Source organism: Mustela lutreola, chromosome 5, assembly GCF_030435805.1.
Source record: "Mustela lutreola isolate mMusLut2 chromosome 5, mMusLut2.pri, whole genome shotgun sequence".
NCBI lineage: Eukaryota > Metazoa > Chordata > Mammalia > Carnivora > Mustelidae > Mustela > Mustela lutreola.
The window spans coordinates 140339534-140359225 of record NC_081294.1 but is presented as its reverse complement, the minus strand read 5'-3'; the positions used below and the strand labels follow the sequence as shown (position 1 = coordinate 140359225).

The following is a 19692-nucleotide window of genomic DNA, read 5'->3' as shown; positions in this document are numbered from 1 at the left end:
GCAGTGTGGTTCTTTTCTTAATACCTGCTCTCCATCCCTAGATGTTGTTGGTAATGGTGACTGAGGTTAGGATCCGTTCATATATGAGTTTCTTTTTAAAACATCAACTAGAGGGGCGTCTGGGTGGCTCAGTTGGTTATGCATCCAACTCCTGATGTCAGCCCAGGTCATGGTCTTAGGCTTGTGAGATTGAGCCCCACATCTGGCTCAACATCTTAGGGTTCTCTCTTTCCTTCTCTACCTTCCACTCCCTCTCTTAAAAAGAAAAAAAAGAAGAAAGAAACATCAGCTAGATTCTTACCCATCAAAAACAAGTTTCAAGTTATGTGAGCTCATTAAACAATTTATTGATACAAAAAGCAGTTAAGCAAAACCACCAACCATAGACGTGGTTTTAAGAGTTTTACCTAAAATGAAAGTCCTATCATTTATTTATACTTAACAACAAATGACCACTACAGACACTTGAAATCATTTATTCAAGGCATTTTTACATATCTTGCAATCCATAATATAAGCATATAATAAAAGAATGTGAGCGTGTAAAGAAGAATATAAAGCCAGTGTCTGGGCATTTAAAATAAGAGCTCTTCAAAGAAGTTACATATGTTTTACAAATAGGTTACCTGAAAATTTTGGAAGAAAGTAAAACTTCATTAAAAACACTACAATACCAGATCACATGTCACTTAGTTTGTAGCAAGCAGTTATATATTGCTTAAAAGTTTATAACCTGTGAGCTAAGACTTAATACATTTTACATTCAAGTTGAAATATCTCAGCACCATTTTGGTTTGAAGGATAAACGAAATGCTTTAAGTGTTCAAAAGTGGCCCAGGACATTTGGTAGTTGGGAATGAAATTGAGCTATTGATTGAATATGTTGATTGTGAATATGAATTCTAAACATAAAAAGTATAGAAAAGGGGTAATTTTTACTTATCAGTGACAGTACGGTTAATATCAAAACAAGTTATGTTTAAACAAAATATTGTCTACATTTTCAGAAAGTTTGCTGGAAATGAATTCTCATCTGCCACAGTCATTTTAGTGCACTGCATTTGTTCCACAATCTGAATATTGGGGATGTTTGTAAGTGTGAATTTCCTAAAAGATTTCAGAGAGAGAAAAAAATGTTCATTGTTACAAATAATACTTAGTGAATAATTAGATGATAGAGATTGTGAAAAAAATTACTATGTAAAAAAATAAAGATTTCCTGGAAATGGGCAATGAATTCTTGTGGATAGTTGTGGATTCGCATGTTATAGTACTATTGGGAGACTGAATCCTAGCCTCAGAGACATCTTTAATCCAGACTACAGTCTGAATAGTTATGAAACTGCTAAAATGGCATATGGAAGGAATCAATAAATTACTTTCCTATTTATCCCATTTTTTTCAGAGTCTTTGTTAGTCTAAAAGCCAATCCCTTTTCAGTACTCAACATTCTTAGGTTTACTTCTACTTCCTATTATAAAAATATCTTATGTGGAATTTGGTAAGACTGGATTAGGGTTTTTATTTAAATTTTATTAATGGATGACTTTTACCAGTTAATCATTATATGTGAGTTTTTATGGTTATTCAGAGGAGAGATCCCTTGAGGTTCAAAAATATCAAGTGTTAAATCAATACCTGTGAGTTGTTTGGGATTGTTTAGGGGTAATGAAAGGAAGGAATATTTACATAAGGAATAAGAAAGAATCTTTAGCATCCTAATTGAATTTTTTTTTCAAAATCAACCCAATAGTAGGTGTTATATTTAAGAGGCAGACATTTCAAGGATTGAAAACATAGTTTTAATTATTAGTAACACATACATGCATATAACTATTTATTTTAACTTATTTTTTAAAATAAAATATGGTCATGAAAAACAATAGTGCTAAAAATAGAAAATTTTTAGACATGTACTTATAACTGTTAAAAATGACATAAGGTGAATCTAAAGGGTAAGAATGACATTATTTTATACTTACTGAGGTTAGGAGATGGGGTGTTTTTTTGTGTGTTTTGTTGTTGTTGTTTTTGCTTTTTTTAAATATCCCAAGGCCTACCATATAAGTGCCTGACATGTATCAGACCCTCAAATATTTATGGGTGGACAGACAGATGGAAGGCTCAGTGAATGATAGCAAATGTCTTCTCATATGTGTCCCAAGGCCGTAATAGCGTTTTTACAAGGGTAAGAATCTCAATGAAATGATAGGCCTTAATATGTAGATACCAGTCTGGCTCAGTATTAATACTGACAGTAGTTTTGTTTTTGTTTTTGTTTTTGTTTTTAAGGAAGTATATTAAAATATCTCTATGAGGAAAGAATATGACTTGAAAGGATCATTCTACAGTCTTAAAACTAAGTAAGCAACTTAAGGCAAAGAGGTACATCAAAGAAGTTACTCCATAGCTCAGATACTAGCTCAGTGGAAGTTCTGGGTCTCTATCAAGTTGCATTCTCCATTGGTCAGTATGTGCCCCAGCAGATGAGGTTGACTTCCACCCCGGATGACTGTCCGTCTCTAGCCCGCTTTGCTGCACTAGGCACTAGTGCGAAACGACTCCTTGTAGTTGGTGTGGACTTCACAACTCTGTGATGTATGATACCGGCTTACCAACTCAATTTTAAATTCTACCAAACTAGAAATCTCTCACTTGAGATTTTTATACTGGGTAATGTAGGAAGACTTCTGCCTAAGCACCACTAACTTAAAAGTGTCATTTGATTTCTCTCTGCACCTTTTGGAACTAGGGGGAAAAAAAAGGCAATTTTCCAAATTTTGTTGTGGCACATGGTTTCACAGTTTTAAAATAAAATCACAGCTGTCTCATTATGCAGCATAGTTGTTTGTTTTACAGAAAGTTATTTTTTCCCCCTTATTCACCAACACCTCAACTATGTAATGTTACATGCTTTTTGGTTTATACTTCAGACAACACAGAAAAAAATACATATATATTACTGAGTCCTGGATGACCTGATAATGTTCTGATATCCAGATATTATGTTATATATTCTGGATTATTCAAATATTTTTTAGCATTCTTCATTTAAAAAGAGGAACATTAAAAAAAATGTAGACAAGTTGAAAATCCCAAGGTATTTTTCATTAATGTTTTAAAGTATTTGAGAGACAGCTGTGGTTTGGGGGACTTGTTTGTATGATTTTTATGTCAACCAGGAAAATCTTGCAATTAACTGTTATACTTACTTAAGCGCATACATAGTTTCTCTAAATATATTGCATCTATCATCAGAATGACTTCCCGTAGACAAAACTGTCCTCCGTACACCAGTCCCCAGAATGGTGATTTTAAGAATGCCACTTACAAGGTTTCTGCCCACAGGAAAATTAAAGAATTGAGAGAGCATCAACGAATGTCAGACGGGAGTTGGGCAGCTCAGTTTCTTAATTTGTTCCGAAACAAAAGCTGACTTAAGTCAGAGTGAAATTGTACATTAAACAGAAAGACAGGAGTTTACTAACTTTAAAATGTAAACATAAAAATTTATATAGGGATGTAACTATCTGAGTACATATATTGCGATTTCTCTGCTATATAGTATTATTTCTTGACACCAATGGTAATGTTTGTTCCTTCCTCAGCACCAGATGTGTCTGTATCTACTTGAACAGTAGGAGCCTCCTTTCTAAATTAATCTATGCGAAGACAAATACAAGCAGTTATTGTTATGGTTCACTGAAGTTAAGAAAATTTTCAGTTAATGGTAATTTTGGCTCATTCGCTAAAATGTTATTTTCCCCTTTACACCATAATTTCCAAAGGAGCATGAGAAATTTGGATATCCGTCAAAGAGCCAAAGTCTGCATCTACAGAATGGAAACACTGTTCATTCACAAAGTAATATGAATAATATTAAAAATTTCCCAAGTAAGGCCAATTTAAATGTTCAAAATCCAGTTATGTGCTTTGTTATAAAACAGTCCAAACAAAAATTCCTTTGTTGTTTTCTGTTCTTTCAAAATATATAAATCCTACTGAAGTTAATCTATTTTTTCCCACTTCAGAACACGAGGCACTGATTGATCCATTGGGAGTTTTGGCTTGCTTTCTAATACCTAGATTAAGAAAACAAAATAAGACAAATTAATAACTTGATAATATTATGAATGAGTACAGTAGAGAAGTTTAACGTGGACCGTTTAAAAAAAAATCTGTAGCAGTTTTCCTCCACCTATGCAGTAGTCACCCTATGAAATTACCCACTAATACATTATTTTAACGATGATTTGAAGGAAGTGACTCTGTTAGCTGCAGAAAGTGTATGCCTGATACCTACAGACTTAATGTTTAGAGTTAAAAGAAATAGCCTCTGAAGTAATCAAGAGTAAATCAGGACTTAAAGGAACAGAAGCCCCGTCCAGAGGAGTTTACTCCATGGAGCATGTTTACTCCATGGTTTGGGGCGTATCCATCTAGAAGCAGGTCCCTGGCCTCTGTGCCATCTCAAGTTACTCCTTTCCCAGGGCGATTTTGGACCTAGATGGATGCCTTAATAGGCAGAGACTGAGTCAAAGCCAGCCAATCCAATACGGTTTTTATACTGTGATCATAGATCCCCATGTAAAAAAACTAAGCACTCCAAATCATAAACCAGTGATTTCCAAATATTAAGTTTTGTGAGAGGAGAATTTAAATCATAGGGTCATAAAACTGAACTGGGTCACAGTCCCTCAGTTCATATGTTTTGTTGACAATGAGGAAAAAGAGGGAGAGAGCTGAGGCTCCTGGGTGGTTAAACATCCAGCTCTTGCTTTCCGCTAAGGTCGTGATCTCAGGGTCCTGAAATCCCTTCCCTGCACTGGGTTTTGTGTGTGTTTTTTTTGTTTTGTTTTTGTTTGTTTGTTTTTTAAGGAGAGACAGCGAGAGAGGGAACACAGGTAGGGGGAGTGCGAGAGGGAGAATCGGGTTTCCTGTTAAGCAGGGGGCCTGATGAGGGCTCTATCCCAGGACCCTGGGATCATGACCTGAGCCAGAGGTAGAGGCTTAATGACTGAGCACTGGGTTCTATACTTAGTGTGGAGTCAGCTTGACATTCTCTGGATCCCTCTGCTCCTCCCCCAGCGCACATGCACGCGCACCAGGCACTCACTCGCGCTCACTCTCTCTTTCTCTCTCTAATAAATAAATCTTTAAAAAAAGAAAAAAAAAAAGAGGCAGAGTAGATCTATCAAAGGTATACGCTGTCCTCTTGGGTAGTTTTTACACACCAGTGGAATGTTCTCCAGTATGTGATTAGCATGAAAACTTTAAGCGAACTGAGGTATGATAGATCTTGAAGGCTTAAAAAGGTACAATAACATCACCAAGGGAATCATATGCTGGCTGCTGTCAGAGCCACCAGACTGACCACACAGCTTTAGGCAAGCTACCCTCCTTGCTGAAGGAGCTTCAAAGACTCCCCATGGCCTTCAGACTGAAGTTCAGACTTCTTAGCCTGCTCGTCAATGCTCCCTTTTGATCAGGTCCCAACTTACTCTTCCATCCTTTTCACCCAAATCTTAACTCCTTAGCCACACTAGAAGTTTGGGTTTTCCAAGTATGCCTTGCAGTTTCTCGCTGCCGGTGGTACTGACTCCTCCCGGCATTCCCTTCCTGAGCTGCTCCCCCTGCCACCCTCCGTGCGGTCCTCCTCAGCCTTCAAGGCCCAGCTCACATGCTGTCCTAGAGCCACTCCCGAATGTCAGCCAGAGGAGACGTCTCCTTCCTCGGAATGCTGATCCTTAGCAAGGGAGACCCGAAGTGAAGGTCAGAATAAAGGAGGCAGGCATCATTCTCCTGAAGGCGAGGGTTCCCCTCTCAAGGTCTGCACATCTCTCATTATTTTTTCCCACCTCATAGAGTGGTTCTTGTTATTTGATTACAAATCACTATGGGTCCTTTCATTTCCATATTTCCATCTGATCCATATGGCTTATTAAAATGTTACCTCAACCCCTCTTACAATATAGTCACAGTCAGTAACAACTGGTTTCAAAACAAAAAGAACAACTTTGTGCTGGAGTAATGTAACCATTTTTATTTATTCTAAATACCTGGCGATATCCAATTCAGTAGATTCCATTCAAAAACATTCTATGCCACAAGAGTCACATCTCCAGACTTGGACCGGGGGGTCACCTAGAGGTCCTTCTGTTTCTGCTGCATTTTATCTTACCAATCATGGAATTTTCATAGTGTCTCTCTATTACAGTTTTATGTGTATTTCTCTCAGCCCCTCAGTTTTCCTCATCCTAAGTTCCCCGAAGGAGAGGGTCATTTGTCTCCTGTTGGAGTGTTGAATAAGAGACTACACTTAGTGGCCAGCCTAAACCCAGGGTTGCAGTGATAGACAAGAGACTGGGTGTAATACAGCTACAAGGGACAGGGAGGGGTCAGAAATCATATTTATCTTCGCCTCACTCTCGAATACCTCGTGTAGGACCTCAATAAATACATAGCTCAAAAGTGAGAAAGCCAATGAATAAAGAGAATGAGTGAATAAGGAATCCTAAAAATTAAGACAAATTAATTAATCCATGTATTTGACATTATTTTCATTTATTTTAGCTTCAATGACACTTATATGCTGAGGATTTGCATTTCTACTTTGATCAGCTCCACACAATAGGGGCCATAAACCCAGCCAGGTTTTCTGCATGGTGTGCACGTTCAGAAGGATATATGTGGTCATATTTTTTCGATGCTGTCCCTTTGCCATCATAGGCTGCGTCTATCCCTAAAGCTGTGATAACACTTGCCGAGCACAGGCTCAGCTCCTTTATGGAAGAAGGAAAGGGCTCCCTCCGAGGTGAATGCAGCCCAAGCCACAGTGCATGGCCATGTCTCTGGAAAAGGGACTGCTCTATGGAAGCCTCACCTACCCCCAGCCAGGAGCCCAGGGGTGGGGAAGAACCTGCACAACCAGGCTGAGGTGAGTTTGGGCAGTCCCACAAACTACAGATTGACGTGTGGCCAACCAGTGTCCTGGGTTGTGTATCCAGGAGAAATGTGTATTAAGTTGCTGGTGTAGCTTTGTGCCAAGTCCCCACGTGACCCCAGAGGCACTGGTGCTCCTCCCATGTTGATGTATATTCAGTGTCATTCTAAAGGTGTTTTCATGGTTGGTCTCAGTCACAGGGGACACAGGTGGTTAGGCTCGCTAATCCCGCAACACTAGAGCAGACAGGGCTTCAAGGATGGAGGAGCACAGAGACAAGCCAATTAAACTACCTAACTTTGCTCCATTACTTTCATCCCAGCATCACCCCTGTTAATATTCACATGCTGGGATTCCCTCCAAGATTTTATTCCCAGAAGGGTCTCAGGGCTAAGCAAACGGTGGAGGGACCTCCACACACCCCTCCTTTGTATAGGGTATTTTTCTAGTACTTGTGGTTTTGGAACTTGAATTTGTAAAATCTTGGTTCCTACGGAATGGGCGGACTTTAAGGCAGTGATTTTCAAAAGACACTTTAAAGAACTCTAGGAATGTCTTCAGAGCTGCTTCATGGACGCTGGCAGAGAAACAGGAAATCCAACTGTTTGGGATCCCACAAGGTCATCCACACTGCGTATCGCATGCTTTACATATTCAGCCACCACACAGGCTTTTTGGGGTAAACAGTGTGTTCTGTGTGTATGTCTTATCTTAGAAGCTAAGCTTTAGATTGATAAAAACCTGAGTACATCTCCCCACCCCCTTTTCTAGCATCAGCAAAGAAAGATCGGCTCTAATTATTTGATAGCACAGACCATTTTACAAGAAACTGCAGTAATAATGGAAACAGACACAGGTAGGGGTTCCTGGGCAGCTCAGGCAGTTTAGCATCTGCCCCCATCAGGTCATGATCTCAGGGTCCTGGGATCAAATCCTGAGTCAGGTTCCCTGCTCAGTCAGGAGTCTGCTTCTCCCTCTCCTTCTGCCCCCTCCTGCTTCTGCTCTCTCTCTTGCTTTCAAATAAATAAAAATAAAAATATTAACTTAAAAAAAGAAAAAAGAGGGGCTCCTGAGTGGCTCAGTTGGTTTAACAGCTGCCTTCGGCTCAGGTCATGATCCCGGAGTCCGGGGATTGAGTCCCGCATCTGGCTCCCAGCTCCACGGGGAGTCTGCTTCTCCCTCTGACCCTCTCATCTCTCACGCTCTCTCTCACTGTCTCTCTCTCAGATAAATGAATAAATAAAATCTTTAAAAAAAAAAAAAAGAAAGAAAAAAGAAAAGAAACAGACATATGTATAATGCCTGTCAGTGAACTAAAACCCTTTGAGAAGAGAATGACTAAGCTAGGAGAATAGGACTCACGGTGAAATTGTGCAGCCCGAGGCATACGCATGGTGTCCCGTGTAGCGGATTTCACAGCGCACGACATTGTTAGAATAGTCCGATTCAGGCACCAGGTAGCTGGGGTTCACACTGACCTAGGCAATGTAAACATCATCCACATTTCAGATTTCATCAGCAGTGTTTGCTGGTTAATTTCTTCCCATTTCCACAGGGCTAGAACAAGGAAATGCTTCAACTAGATGAAGCAGGGAGGGGATTTTAAAGGTAAGGGAAGTGGTGAAATTCTGGAGAAGTTATAGAAGGAGGGTCTACATTCTCCCCCAAGTTCCTTAAAATATCTTTTTCCTATAGGTAGGTTGGTTTAGAAATATTTCTAGGGAGACATAGAATTGCTTGCAGGATCGTGATTATTGAAAAGTGAATTCAGAAGGGGTAGCCCATTGAGTTGCAGTCAAAATAAATGAAAGGTTTCTATTTTCAAAGGTCTCTACCTTTAAAATGTAGTTTCCAGGTTTTACATCCGTAATATCAATCCACTGGCAGTCTATGTCTGCATTATAGGTATCATAGCAGCCAGGACTCAACCCCTAAAACAAATAAAATTTGAAAATGTAAAAAGGTGGCATATGGTTAGAATATATTAAAGAATATGATTATCATTTGCAAATTAAACTTTAAGTTAGTACTTACAAGAGTCTGACATAAAACTATACTTATATTGCATCTCCTTTGAGAAGTATATATTACTCAGCCTTATAGCACCTCCAGCTAAAAAAATACAGGACTAATATAAGTAGTAGTACATCTAGCTTCTTAAAAGTGTCATCAATCACCAGTGAGAAATATAATCTTAAGGGACAGAATAGGCCTCCATCAAAATTCTAGAATATCACCAGTTCGGGAATAAAGGCCCTGTAATAATCCACCTGTCTCTCATGACCTCAGTACGATCCTCCCCACTTTCTCTTGGAAATCACCTTCCTTTTACTCTGAATGCCCCGATTTTTTAGTGTTTGTTCTCTAATGCTCTGTATTATAATGTTACCGTCTTAGAATCTATCTTGCTAGAGATTAGAAACTCCCTGAGGGTGGTGTCTTTGTTGCATTTTTGAGTCGCTAATGTTGATAAAGTAGGCAGCATGTGCCAGGAGCAGTTTTAAACATGTTACATCTAAAAATTCAGTTTTCACAAGTACATGAAATCGGTGCTATTCTTATCCCCATTTTGCAGGTGAGGAAAACGAGTCACTTTGAGGTCAATCAGGTCACTCAAGGATATTATAGCTAGTAAGTGGTTGAGCTGGCTTTCCATTTAGATGTTCAGGGCCCAGGGTCCCTGGGTCCCAGCCACACTATTCTCTCTCTCTCACATTGCCACTGAAAGACATTATTGAATTAAAGGGATAAATGTATGCCTCAGAAAATGAATACCACCACATCACTCCATTTGCTAAGATATTCACTTCAGTAAGGAAATTAGTGCCTTCTACAGGCAGATAAGAGAAAAATTCCAGTAAGATAGGGTCCTTGTTCTCCAGAAAGTTACAATCTGGGGAAATGTGCTCAAATTGGAGTCTGTAGGTATCTTCTTGATTCCATTAGTTCTTCTGGAGAAGTTTGAATTGTTGTATTTCCATTTGAATACTAATCTAAGGTAAATTTAAAAGCATATGCTAGAATCATTTTAAGTCTTACTGCTATTTCATTTTGGCTCCCAAAATTTCTTTGGCATTTAAGATCACTTTGGTCACCAAAGAAAAGGCAAAATCCGCTGAGAATATTCTAGTGATGCTTGTGTGGATCTTGCTGGATTGGGGAAGAATGGCACAGCCCTGTGCTCTCACACAACACACAATAACACAGACAGGCCAACCTCAAAAGTACCTGTGCTTCAGTGGGGAGAACCATATAAAGATTTTTCAATTTCTGGGCCCAGCACATTAATTCTGATTCTGGCACATATTAGATACTCAGTAAGCATTAGCTATCTTAAATGTTGCTACTTGAGGCTAACAAGAAGTCCTACGGCCTCCCATGGCTTTGTAATACCTCCATTGGATGAGCTACTATGTGTTTAAGACTTTAAACAACACCACAATGCTGATCTTACCTTCAAGTGAACAAAAGAGCTTTAAAGAGTGCTGAAATTGGTACTCCAGCTGGCAGGATTTAAGTTAAGTTTTAACTTTGATTATTTGAACTAGCGAACAAGTAATGGGAATTTTTAAGGCTGTTAAAAAATCAGGCATGTCCTATATTCAAGTTCAAACTTTATTTTTATTTTTTCTTTAAAGATTTTATTTATTTATTTGACAGACAGAGATCAGAAGTAGGCAGAGAGGCTGGCAGGGGTGGGGGAGCGGGTGGGAGAAGGAGTGGGGAAGGGGGAAGCAGGCTCCTTGCTGAGCAAAGAGCCCCGATGCAGGACTCGATCCCAGGACCTTGAGATCATGACCTGAGCTGAAGGCAGAGGCCTTAACCCACTGAGCCACCCAGGCGCCCCAAGGTCAAACTTTAAAAACAGATGAAATGTAGAACCTTGGGGCACCTGGTTGGCTCAGCCAGTTAAGCTCTGCCTTTGGCTCAGGTCATGATCTCAGGGTCGTCGGATCGAGCCCCATGTCAGGCTCCCTGCTCAGTGGGGAACCTGTTTCTCCCTCTGCCCACCTGCCACTCATGTCTCTCAAATAAATAAAATCTTAAAAAAAAAAAAGAAAGAAAAGAAAGAAAGAGAAAAGAAATGTAGAGCCTTAGCCAATGCCATCTAAATTAGCTGTTTTAGCAAAAGAGAACTGATGTTTACATTAAATTAGTGAGGTCACTGTAACTGTTTCCAGTTTCACATATGTTGAAAATGTAAATTTGTTAGCTCAGAACTTAGGAGTTTTATGGAAGTATAGATATTAAGGAAGTTATATCTACTTTTCTGTTTGGATACATTCTAACAACCTTGTAATACAACTATTCTAAGTCAACACTGGGGCTTTGTGAGAGTGGTTTTGCCCCTTTAAATGAAGTCCATGTTCAAGAAACACCAGTCTAGTGAAAAACATAAATACGCCAATCACTTGTTAAGCAAGACCTGGTGAACAGTGGTTAAACGGGACATACATAGAAGATGATTAATAAGGAAGGAAATGAGATGGGGTCTCCCTGGAATACCAGAAGTGCCATAAATACCTATAGACAGAAAGTCAAATATTTCAACAAAAAGCTGCCTAGAGTGCCTTTTTTTCTAAATGGAAAGAATAAACTCCAGGGCCCCTGCCCAGGCGGGTGGCCACTATGGAGATCGCTGAGCGGAAAGGGAATCTCTCTGCCCACATATGTGTAATGTGTGGGTAGTTTGCATCAACTTTTAGTTAGAGAGTAAGTGCTGCCCCCAGAGCATGTGGAATTGAACCTTGCCCCCTCCAATAGCTCTGATGTTTTTAAGTTCAGAGAAAGAAGCAGTGGTAACATTTAGGTCACTAAAAAGCTTCCTGCCACAGCCCTGGAATGTGCTGCCCGAGCTGGCAGCTGCTGCTCCCCTTATGTCCTGCCTTATGTACGTTCACTGCTCCTTGCCAAGATTTCGGCTGGACAAAAATTATAATGTCCTCTTACAAATGAAGGTTTCTTATGGAAATACTGGCATAGCTTTTAACTGACACACATTTTCCCATTATAAGACATACACACTGCTTAGGTCAGCACTATTTTTTTAAAAATCCATCCAAAGGACATCTGACATCAATTATACTGTAGGTTTAACTACATATGCGTGGAGAAAGAAATTGTGTCCTTCTGCTCCCATTTGCATGCTTAAAAGAAACCGGTTTTAAAGTGCTTTTTAAGAAACTTAGTTTCTCTCTTTGGCTAACCCCAATCACCATTCTCTCTCTAGCTTAAGATTGGAGGCAAGAATGGTTTTGAAGGTGAGAAAAGAGAAGTGTCTTCACCATTATTTCCCAAGCCAGTTAAAGAGTACAGAATGAGTGCAGATACTGGAAACCAGTCCAATTGACTCAGGCACTAAACCTCCGCTTTTCACTGTAGAACACAATGATTATGCACATTGACCTTCTATGATGATGAAATTCTTTAAAAATAATTTGAGTTTGGGGTGCCTGGGTAGCTCAGTCACTTAAATGTCCAACTCTTGATTTCAGTTCAGGTCATGATCTCAGGGTTGTGAGATCACGCCCCAAGTCGGGCTCCACTCTGGGCTTGGAGCCTGGTTGAGGTTCCCGCTCTCCTTCTTCTGCCCCTCCCTGTCCTTTCTCACCCTTTCTAAAAATAAATACTTTAATGATAATAATTGGAGTCATCAAGCAACCAACTTCCTTTTCCCAATTATTTTCCATCTTGATGAGATGACCCCCTACATCAAACAGTTTATAAAGGACTGGCAGGAGGAAAGAAAAAGAGACCACACTGTTTTCTCTCTGAAGCCTGTGGGTTCCTGAGGTCAGGGAGCCAACCCACCTGTGTATGAGCAGTACATGCAAATCGCCTGTGGTAGCCATAGTCACAGGATGTGTCCTCAAGACAGAAACTTGCTTTGTGGCCTTCAGCCACTCTCCTCTGGGTACTGGCATCAAGGAGGTCATAGTGGCTGAATTCATCCATGCTGTGATAATGTCTGATGTCCCACACAACACAGAGACACAGGTCAAGAACACACAGAGAAAGTCATGAGGACTTTAGATGACTTCCCCACGGCCTCCCACACTTGTTTCCACATTACAAGTGAGATCCCACTTATCTTCTTAAAGCCAGATTCATGCTGGCTTTTTCCCCCCAGGACCATCTATCAAACTTGTAAGCCTTTAACTTTGCTTATAAGAAAAAAGGACTTATTTTGAGTATTTTGTTTTCCTATTCCACCCTGTTTTATCTTTGAATATTAAGTAGAAATAGACACTAAATGATCTGTGTTTAAGTAAAACCTGCCATATGCTCTCTAGTCTGTTTCTTTTGGCTGGCGGTCCTGATGTTTTATTCCAAATAAAAGAAGAGCACATGACTCTTGGGACGTTTCTGTGAGATTTTTAAAAAATGTAAAACCATTACTAAAATGCAAAGGAAAAGTACTGCTATGTTTTCCCCACATCGTTTATACTAGTATAAACTTTTTAGTATAAACTTCTATTTAGATACAAAATAATTCTATTTTATCAGAAAATAAGGTGTTCATATCTGCCTTTCTCATTTCATTTAAGGTCCTGAGATGTGTGTCTTCTCACATGAGGGAAGAACAAGAAAAAATTGGCTCCAGTTGCAGAAGGTTTCTGGACATCCATCAGTATTTTCCGACATTACCGGGATTCCTAGGCAAGTTACCAAGGCAAATTATAGAATCACTTTATATAGAGATCATTAAATTTAGGACAGAACAGACAATTACCCTGGGTTTGACACAGGCATTTTAAAATATAGAGGTAGGTCCTTCTCAGCTCATGGAGTATATCATCTCTATCTTTCTTGGAGACTGGTGTATGAATCCTTCTGATAAGTACTTGTGGTTTTTATTACATGCTAAGTAAGGCAGCTGCGTAGCTCAGTCGGCTAAGCATCTGCTTTCAGCTAGGATCATGATCTCGGGGTTTTTGGATTGAGCCTCATGTTGGGCTCCCTTCTCTGTGGAGTCTGCTTCTCCCTCTGCCCTTCCTCCCACTGGTTCCCTCAACTCTCTCTCTCTTTCAAATCAATAATTAAAAAAAAAAATGCTAGCTAACTATAGATGATTTTTGTCTACAACAAGCTTTTTTAGAAATCCTACCTGTAGTACATTGGAATAAAATTCTAGTGAAGCCAATTGCTGTATCCTATCAGCGGTTTTAATAAGCTGAACTTAGAACATTTTAAAAACAGGATCTGGTAGTTGATGTATGTTCTTAAAAATAGACTCCCTTGATATTGTCACATTACACAGAGAAAATTCTAGAAATAAGACTTTGCATTTATGCATCAAGAACTCTCTGAAAAAGGAAAACACTCAGAAGTACCCGGAATGCCCATCCACTTACTGGTGACAACTGTGCCATTCCCAGGAATATCTCGGTCGGCTTGGTAAGAAATCTGATGTCCCTTGGTTTTTCACTCTTTGGGGGAATCTTAGCAGCACCCTGTGATCATAATCTCTAACATCTGCTCTGTATGCTGAGCTGTGATTTTGAAAAAGAAGACATTATTACTTTCACAGGATATTAACTGAAGACAAAAGCAAAACCTTTTCCATTTTTTAATGGCAACTACCTCCCACCTTCAACTAGACTATCAGTTGCAAGAGGCATTCTGCATATTTTGTTTATTGCTGAATTTCCAGGTACTAGAACAGCACCTGGCAAGTGGCCAGAGTACAGTGAATATTTGCTGAATGAGTGAATGAACGACAACTATGGAAATCTGCAATTAAAATGTGAAAAGGTGTAATAAAATTGGCATTAGAAATGTACATGTGATAAGTAAATTCTGTATTTATAATAATTTCTTGTTTAACCACATGAATGAGTAGAAAGTATCCCAAATAATAAAAAAATCCTATGTGCTTAATAAGAACTTTGAATTCAGCAATAGGTTTCTTTTTAAACACTTTCCTAAATATAAAGTGGGGAAATAATTCTAGAAGTGTACACCCAGATTAGATAAATAATGTTGTAACTTCGCTATCTTGAAAACAATGGCATGACTGTAAAAATATCCTAGGGAGCGAGTGATGCAAGGAATAAAAATGGTAAGTTCAGCTTTGTTCTCTTCCTTCGGCCTGACAGTTATAAAGGGTCAGAGTGGGAGAACTATACAGCTGAACAGATAAACATTACTCTGTCCCTTCTAAAATATTTTGTGTGAATATATATTCACATGCTGTTGAGTATTTTCACTTTCCACTTGAAAAATTTTTATGAGACCTATCAAAACATCTTTTGCTCCCTCTGCTGGTTTCCCAGGAGCAAAGTCAGAGAATTCCATCCCCCAAACTGCTATGATTTTATTTTAGGACTGATTGAAAAACAAAGCTCTTGCTTATGTTCGAATTCCAGCTGAAGTAATATCAAAACAACGAAGTTAAATTGTGGCCTCAAACCAAAGAAGAAAACCTAACCTTTGCTGAAGAGGGGTGCCCCACTGGCAAGTTAGCCCTCTTTTTTTTAAGGGGTCATTAACAAGCTCTTCTATTACAATATTTTTTTCCACCTTATTGTACAGTTCTTTAATAGAAAGTTATGGGAAACCATTGGTTCCAAGGTTTGAGGATCTTGGAAAAAGAGCATGAGATCCCAGTTCTCCAGGATAAGGGTTTGCCCCCATCTCCCTGATTTGTGTCACAGTTTGAAAGAAAGAACCCACAGAAATCTTCAGAATGTTAACTCTCCATCCAGGTCCGCAAGCCCAGGAGACCACATTCCACTTCGCAGCTCTTGCCCCACTTCCCAACTCCTGTCTCCGTGGAACAAGAGCGATCAGAACCAGGCACAGGAACGGCGCCTGAAGCGAGATGGGGCAGCCAGGCCGCGGAGATCCCCGCCGGTACCTGGCCAAGCAGTTTTCCTCTGCAGCGCATCTCAGGTTGTACATGGACATCTTCTGCACGTACGTGGACGCCTGGATGTAGTACGGGTCTGGCACCAGGTCCGGGAGACCTAAACGTCAGAAGGCGATGGGGAGAGGTGGCTGTGAGACAACCCAGTGCCCCCTCCCCCAGCTCCGGGTCCCTTCATGTCCCTTACTTTTCACCCTTCACGCAACCCGGCTACAGAAAGCAGGAGACCGGGGGAGGCCCAGGGCTGCAGAGCAAAGTAGAAAGAGAGCAGGAGGGGCCAGGCGCGCGGTTTGCACCAGATTCCAGGGCTGCCTCGGCAGGCGCAGGGGGAGGGATCGGATCCGCGGGGACTAAGGCCTGCCGCGCCCAGGCAGCCACGTTGGGGAGCCACAGAGTTGGGGAAGGGTGCGCGGCTGCCTCCTGCAACTTGGGGGTGCTTACCGTACTGGAAGTAGCCGGTGCCGTATCCGGGCCGGTACCTGCTCCCAGGCCGGGGCCTTTCGTACGTGTCATAGTAGTTGTAATAGGGGTTGTCGTCGGAGTACTTGTAGGGGTTGTACGGGTCGTCGCCCACCATGCCGTCTACGCGGCTGGGTGGCTGCAGGTTACTGAGCGCCGGGCGCTCTCCCAGCGCCGTCCGGTTGCCGTCTCTCGAGTCCCCAGCATCGCGGGCCCCGGACGGCGAGTAGCCAGCTTGGAACCAATGGCGGGCGGCGGGTCTGGGTCGGCCGGCGACCCCCGACGAGCCTGCAGCGCGCTCGCGTGCTGCCGCCGTGCGGTTGCGGAGCAGCAGGATGGGCATGCGCGGCTGCGGGGCTGCGGCGTTGGCCGCGCCCGGGGCGGTGGTGCCCGGGTCCCGTCGGCGCTGCGGCTGGTACTGCGAGCCCAGGCTCAGCAGGCTGAACACCTGCCCGTTGTTCTCCCATTGGATCCTCTGGCGCCAGGCGGCCGGAGCCGCCGGCTGCTGGCGAGGGGGCTGCTGCTGGCCAGCGGCCGGCGGGGCGCAGCGCAGGAGCGCGCAGAGCTGCAGGGGCCCGAGCAGGAGCGCGGTCCAAGCGAAGCGCATCGCTGCCTTTTGCCTGATTGTCCCCACTCCGGGAGGTCGTTGGTCGGAGAAAAGGAAATCGGGGCCCAAATCACGTGAGGGAGGGAGAAATCTTCAACCGGGGAGGCGGGCGGAGCGCGGGTATCTCAGTCCCTACAAGCAACACCGAGAGTGGGCTGCAGACCCTCGTCCAGTCAAGGCAGCTGCTGGGACGTGGCACCCGCCTGTCTCCTCTTTCCCAGTCCTTCTGGAAGGCGACGGGGAGCGGCGCGGTGGCCCCGGCGAGCGGGCAGCGTCTGGAGTGAAGGAAGGAGGAGAGATTTTAAACTTTCTGGCACGTTTGCAAAGTTACACAAGCAGTTCTGGCCCGGCAGCCCCTCCGCTATTTGTTCACGTAATGCGATTGGAAACGTGCAAGGCGGACAGCTCCTCGCCTCTGCCCCTCCCTCCCCGTCCTGACCTCCTCCCCCCAGACACGTTGCACAGGGAGCGTTAAGGGGAAAGAACAAAACGGAACACACATCCTGAGACACACTCGGCTTAATCTGGGGCGAACATGCAGGAATTTCAAAAGACTCAGACAGGCGAAGGCAGCCAGGCCATGGGGCGACGCCAAAATATGCATGAAGAAAAATGCTATTAGGTCACCAGCCCTGGAGAGGCGGGAAGTCGGGAGGTGGGGAGGGTGCTGGGGGCGAGAGTCGGGGAGGGGGGCGGGGAGGGATGCTTGTGACTAACGTTTATCCATAAGGAGTTAACCAGACAAATTTCCCAATGCATACTCACTCGCTTTTATGGGAAGCGCCCTCAGCAAATAAACCCCAGGATATCAAATTTTGTTTTTGTGTGTGTAGGTAATATGAGAAATGGGTTACAAATTTGTTTCCTACAGTGAATATTTTAATAACCCAAAGTGAAATTTTACAGGGAGCAAAGCCATCTAACACTGAAGGGATGGATAAACCTGTCTCTTTTTCAAAATGCTGGCCTGATTTGTACTCTGAGTGGAAGAGGAGAACTCTCTTTCATCTGCACATTATCTACAGGGACATTTCAATAAAGGAGGCTATACCAAGTCTGCTAGGATCACACTCAGAGGACAGCTTCAAAGGAGCATTTAACATGACTTTTCTCATTGTACATCCAAGGAGGAGGTTTACCTTCGGATTAAAAAACACACACACACACACACACACACACTTAAATCATTCTTTGTTAAATTTTTGAGAAGTCAGTAAAACATCCTGTGGTGTTTGAGTGATCTTCTGATGTAAGCAGCCTGGGGGTTCACTTTCTGGTGAGGACAAGGGAGTGGGAGGGGCCAGACGAGACAAGATGGGTAGGAGGTAATGCTGACTGCAAAAAGATGCTTAATGGACCCATTTTTCACATACCAGTTAGGGCAGTGTTGGAAGCATTTCAAAGAAGAAAAAAAAATCTTTAGCCTGATTTAAAACCATGACTCAGAACCAGATTTTAATAACCTTTTTATTGGTCTCATCATTGGGCTGTTGTCTTTAAAGAGACTTCATTATTCGCCTCTCTGTGTTGACCTCCGTCTCCCCGCATTTAATCACCCCCTTTTGATGATGTAGTGGACAGCTGCTGATTTGAATGCCTACCACCCATTTTCCTTTTTTTTCTAGCGAGAACAACGTATTTTGGGAAAATTCCCCTACCCAGCTGCATGGTGGGACTGACTGAGCATTCATGAGACTTCTGTCACTTCAAGCAGTGGCAATGTGATCGCGGCTAGGCTCATCAAACCATCTCCCTACCATTGGAATCATGAGCAGATGGACACCGGGCTCAGAAATGTTGGAGCCTGTGCTTCCTGCCCCTGAAAAAAGTTTCTATGAGTTCTTGCTACACACATTCCCCCTACACTGTTTCAGATCCATACCTTTCAAGACCTGATGGCCCAGCTTTTCCTTCCTTTGACATGGTCAAAGTCAATTGCTGTTGGTTGCACTTTAAGAACCCAGACTGATACTGAGGGGGTTTGTGATTGGTTATCTCACTTAATCAGATCTCGTGATTCTGCATGTGATACCATGGGTTTGGCCCTTTTTGAGTCAAGTTAGATTTGCTCTCCCCATGACCGCACAGCTTCCTAGAAACAGAAGAGTTGCAGACGGAAGCTTGCCAGTAGATTGACAAATCTGTTGCTTATATGGTGAAGGCAAAATCCAAGTGCACATCTCACTGATGGCCGGTGAATAGTGCCCCATCTCTGTCTGAAAGTCAGAGACATGGGGCGCCTGGGTGGTTCAGTGGGTTAAGCCTGTGCCTTTGGCTCAGGTCATGATCTCAGGGTCCTGGGATCAAGCCCTGCATCAGGCTCTCTGCCTGGCGGGGAGCCTGCTTCCCCCTCTCTCTCTGCCTGCTGCTCTGCCTACTTGTGAATTCTCTCTTTGTCAAATAAATAAATACAATCTTAAAAAAAAAAAAAGAAAGAGACATTTTATAGAGTTGCCATGTAATTTAAAATTCAAGTATTCAATGTCTCCAAACCCACTAAGAGAAGATAGAGCAAAAAAGAAGCAGGTGTATATAATTTGGATGGACAGGCCAAATGATAGGGGAAGCAGGAAGGGAGAAAATGTAATTATCTCTCATCTCTCCTCTGCCCATGAACAGCTCATTCCCCAGAAAGAGAATCCCGTAACTGCTAGTGCTTGACCACACATTACTAAGGGACGGTCTCTCTGTGGAGATGACACTGTCAGATTGGCAGACCAGAGCAGCCCCTAATGGGAGGGTAGAAAGTTTATGCTGGATGCTAGATAGAATACCATTGTTTCCCACCCTGGTGCTCAAATTAAAAAAAAAAAA

At 42.3% G+C, this 19692-nt stretch overlaps 1 protein-coding gene across 3 annotated transcripts; it reads right to left on the bottom strand.

The window, feature by feature from the left end:
- Positions 1-460: 460 nt before the first annotated feature.
- Positions 461-17399, bottom strand: LOX (lysyl oxidase). 3 transcript variants are annotated; one of them, XM_059175762.1, is made up of 8 exons: positions 17379-17399; positions 16254-17153; positions 15804-15912; positions 14299-14436; positions 12755-12911; positions 8779-8874; positions 8306-8421; positions 461-4082 (listed from the first exon to the last, which is right to left on the bottom strand). In XM_059175762.1, the coding sequence occupies exons 2-8, from the start codon at positions 16876-16878 to the stop codon at positions 4076-4078; spliced, it is 1248 nt and encodes a 415-aa protein (XP_059031745.1). In that variant the 5' UTR covers positions 16879-17153; positions 17379-17399; the 3' UTR covers positions 461-4075. The 3 variants fall into 3 exon arrangements, with proteins under 3 accessions (XP_059031745.1, XP_059031744.1, XP_059031746.1); XM_059175761.1 differs by lacking the exon at positions 17379-17399 and having other exon boundaries at positions 16254-17262; XM_059175763.1 differs by lacking the exons at positions 461-4082; positions 17379-17399 and having other exon boundaries at positions 8302-8421; positions 16254-17264.
- Positions 17400-19692: the final 2293 nt, after the last annotated feature.

What these genes read in the sequence shown, in the direction of transcription:
- LOX (XM_059175762.1), bottom strand. Translation starts at nt 16,878, where the DNA reads ATGCGCTTCGCTTGGACCGCGCTCCTGCTCGGGCCCCTGCAGCTCTGC. An exon ending in CACCGGCTACTTCCAGTACG is followed by an intron (nt 15,913 to 16,253) that starts GTAAGCACCCCC and finishes TCTGACGTTTAG; the next exon opens with GTCTCCCGGACCTGGTGCCA. An exon ending in CTGGAAACTACATTTTAAAG is followed by an intron (nt 8,422 to 8,778) that starts GTAGAGACCTTT and finishes TACATTGCCTAG; the next exon opens with GTCAGTGTGAACCCCAGCTA.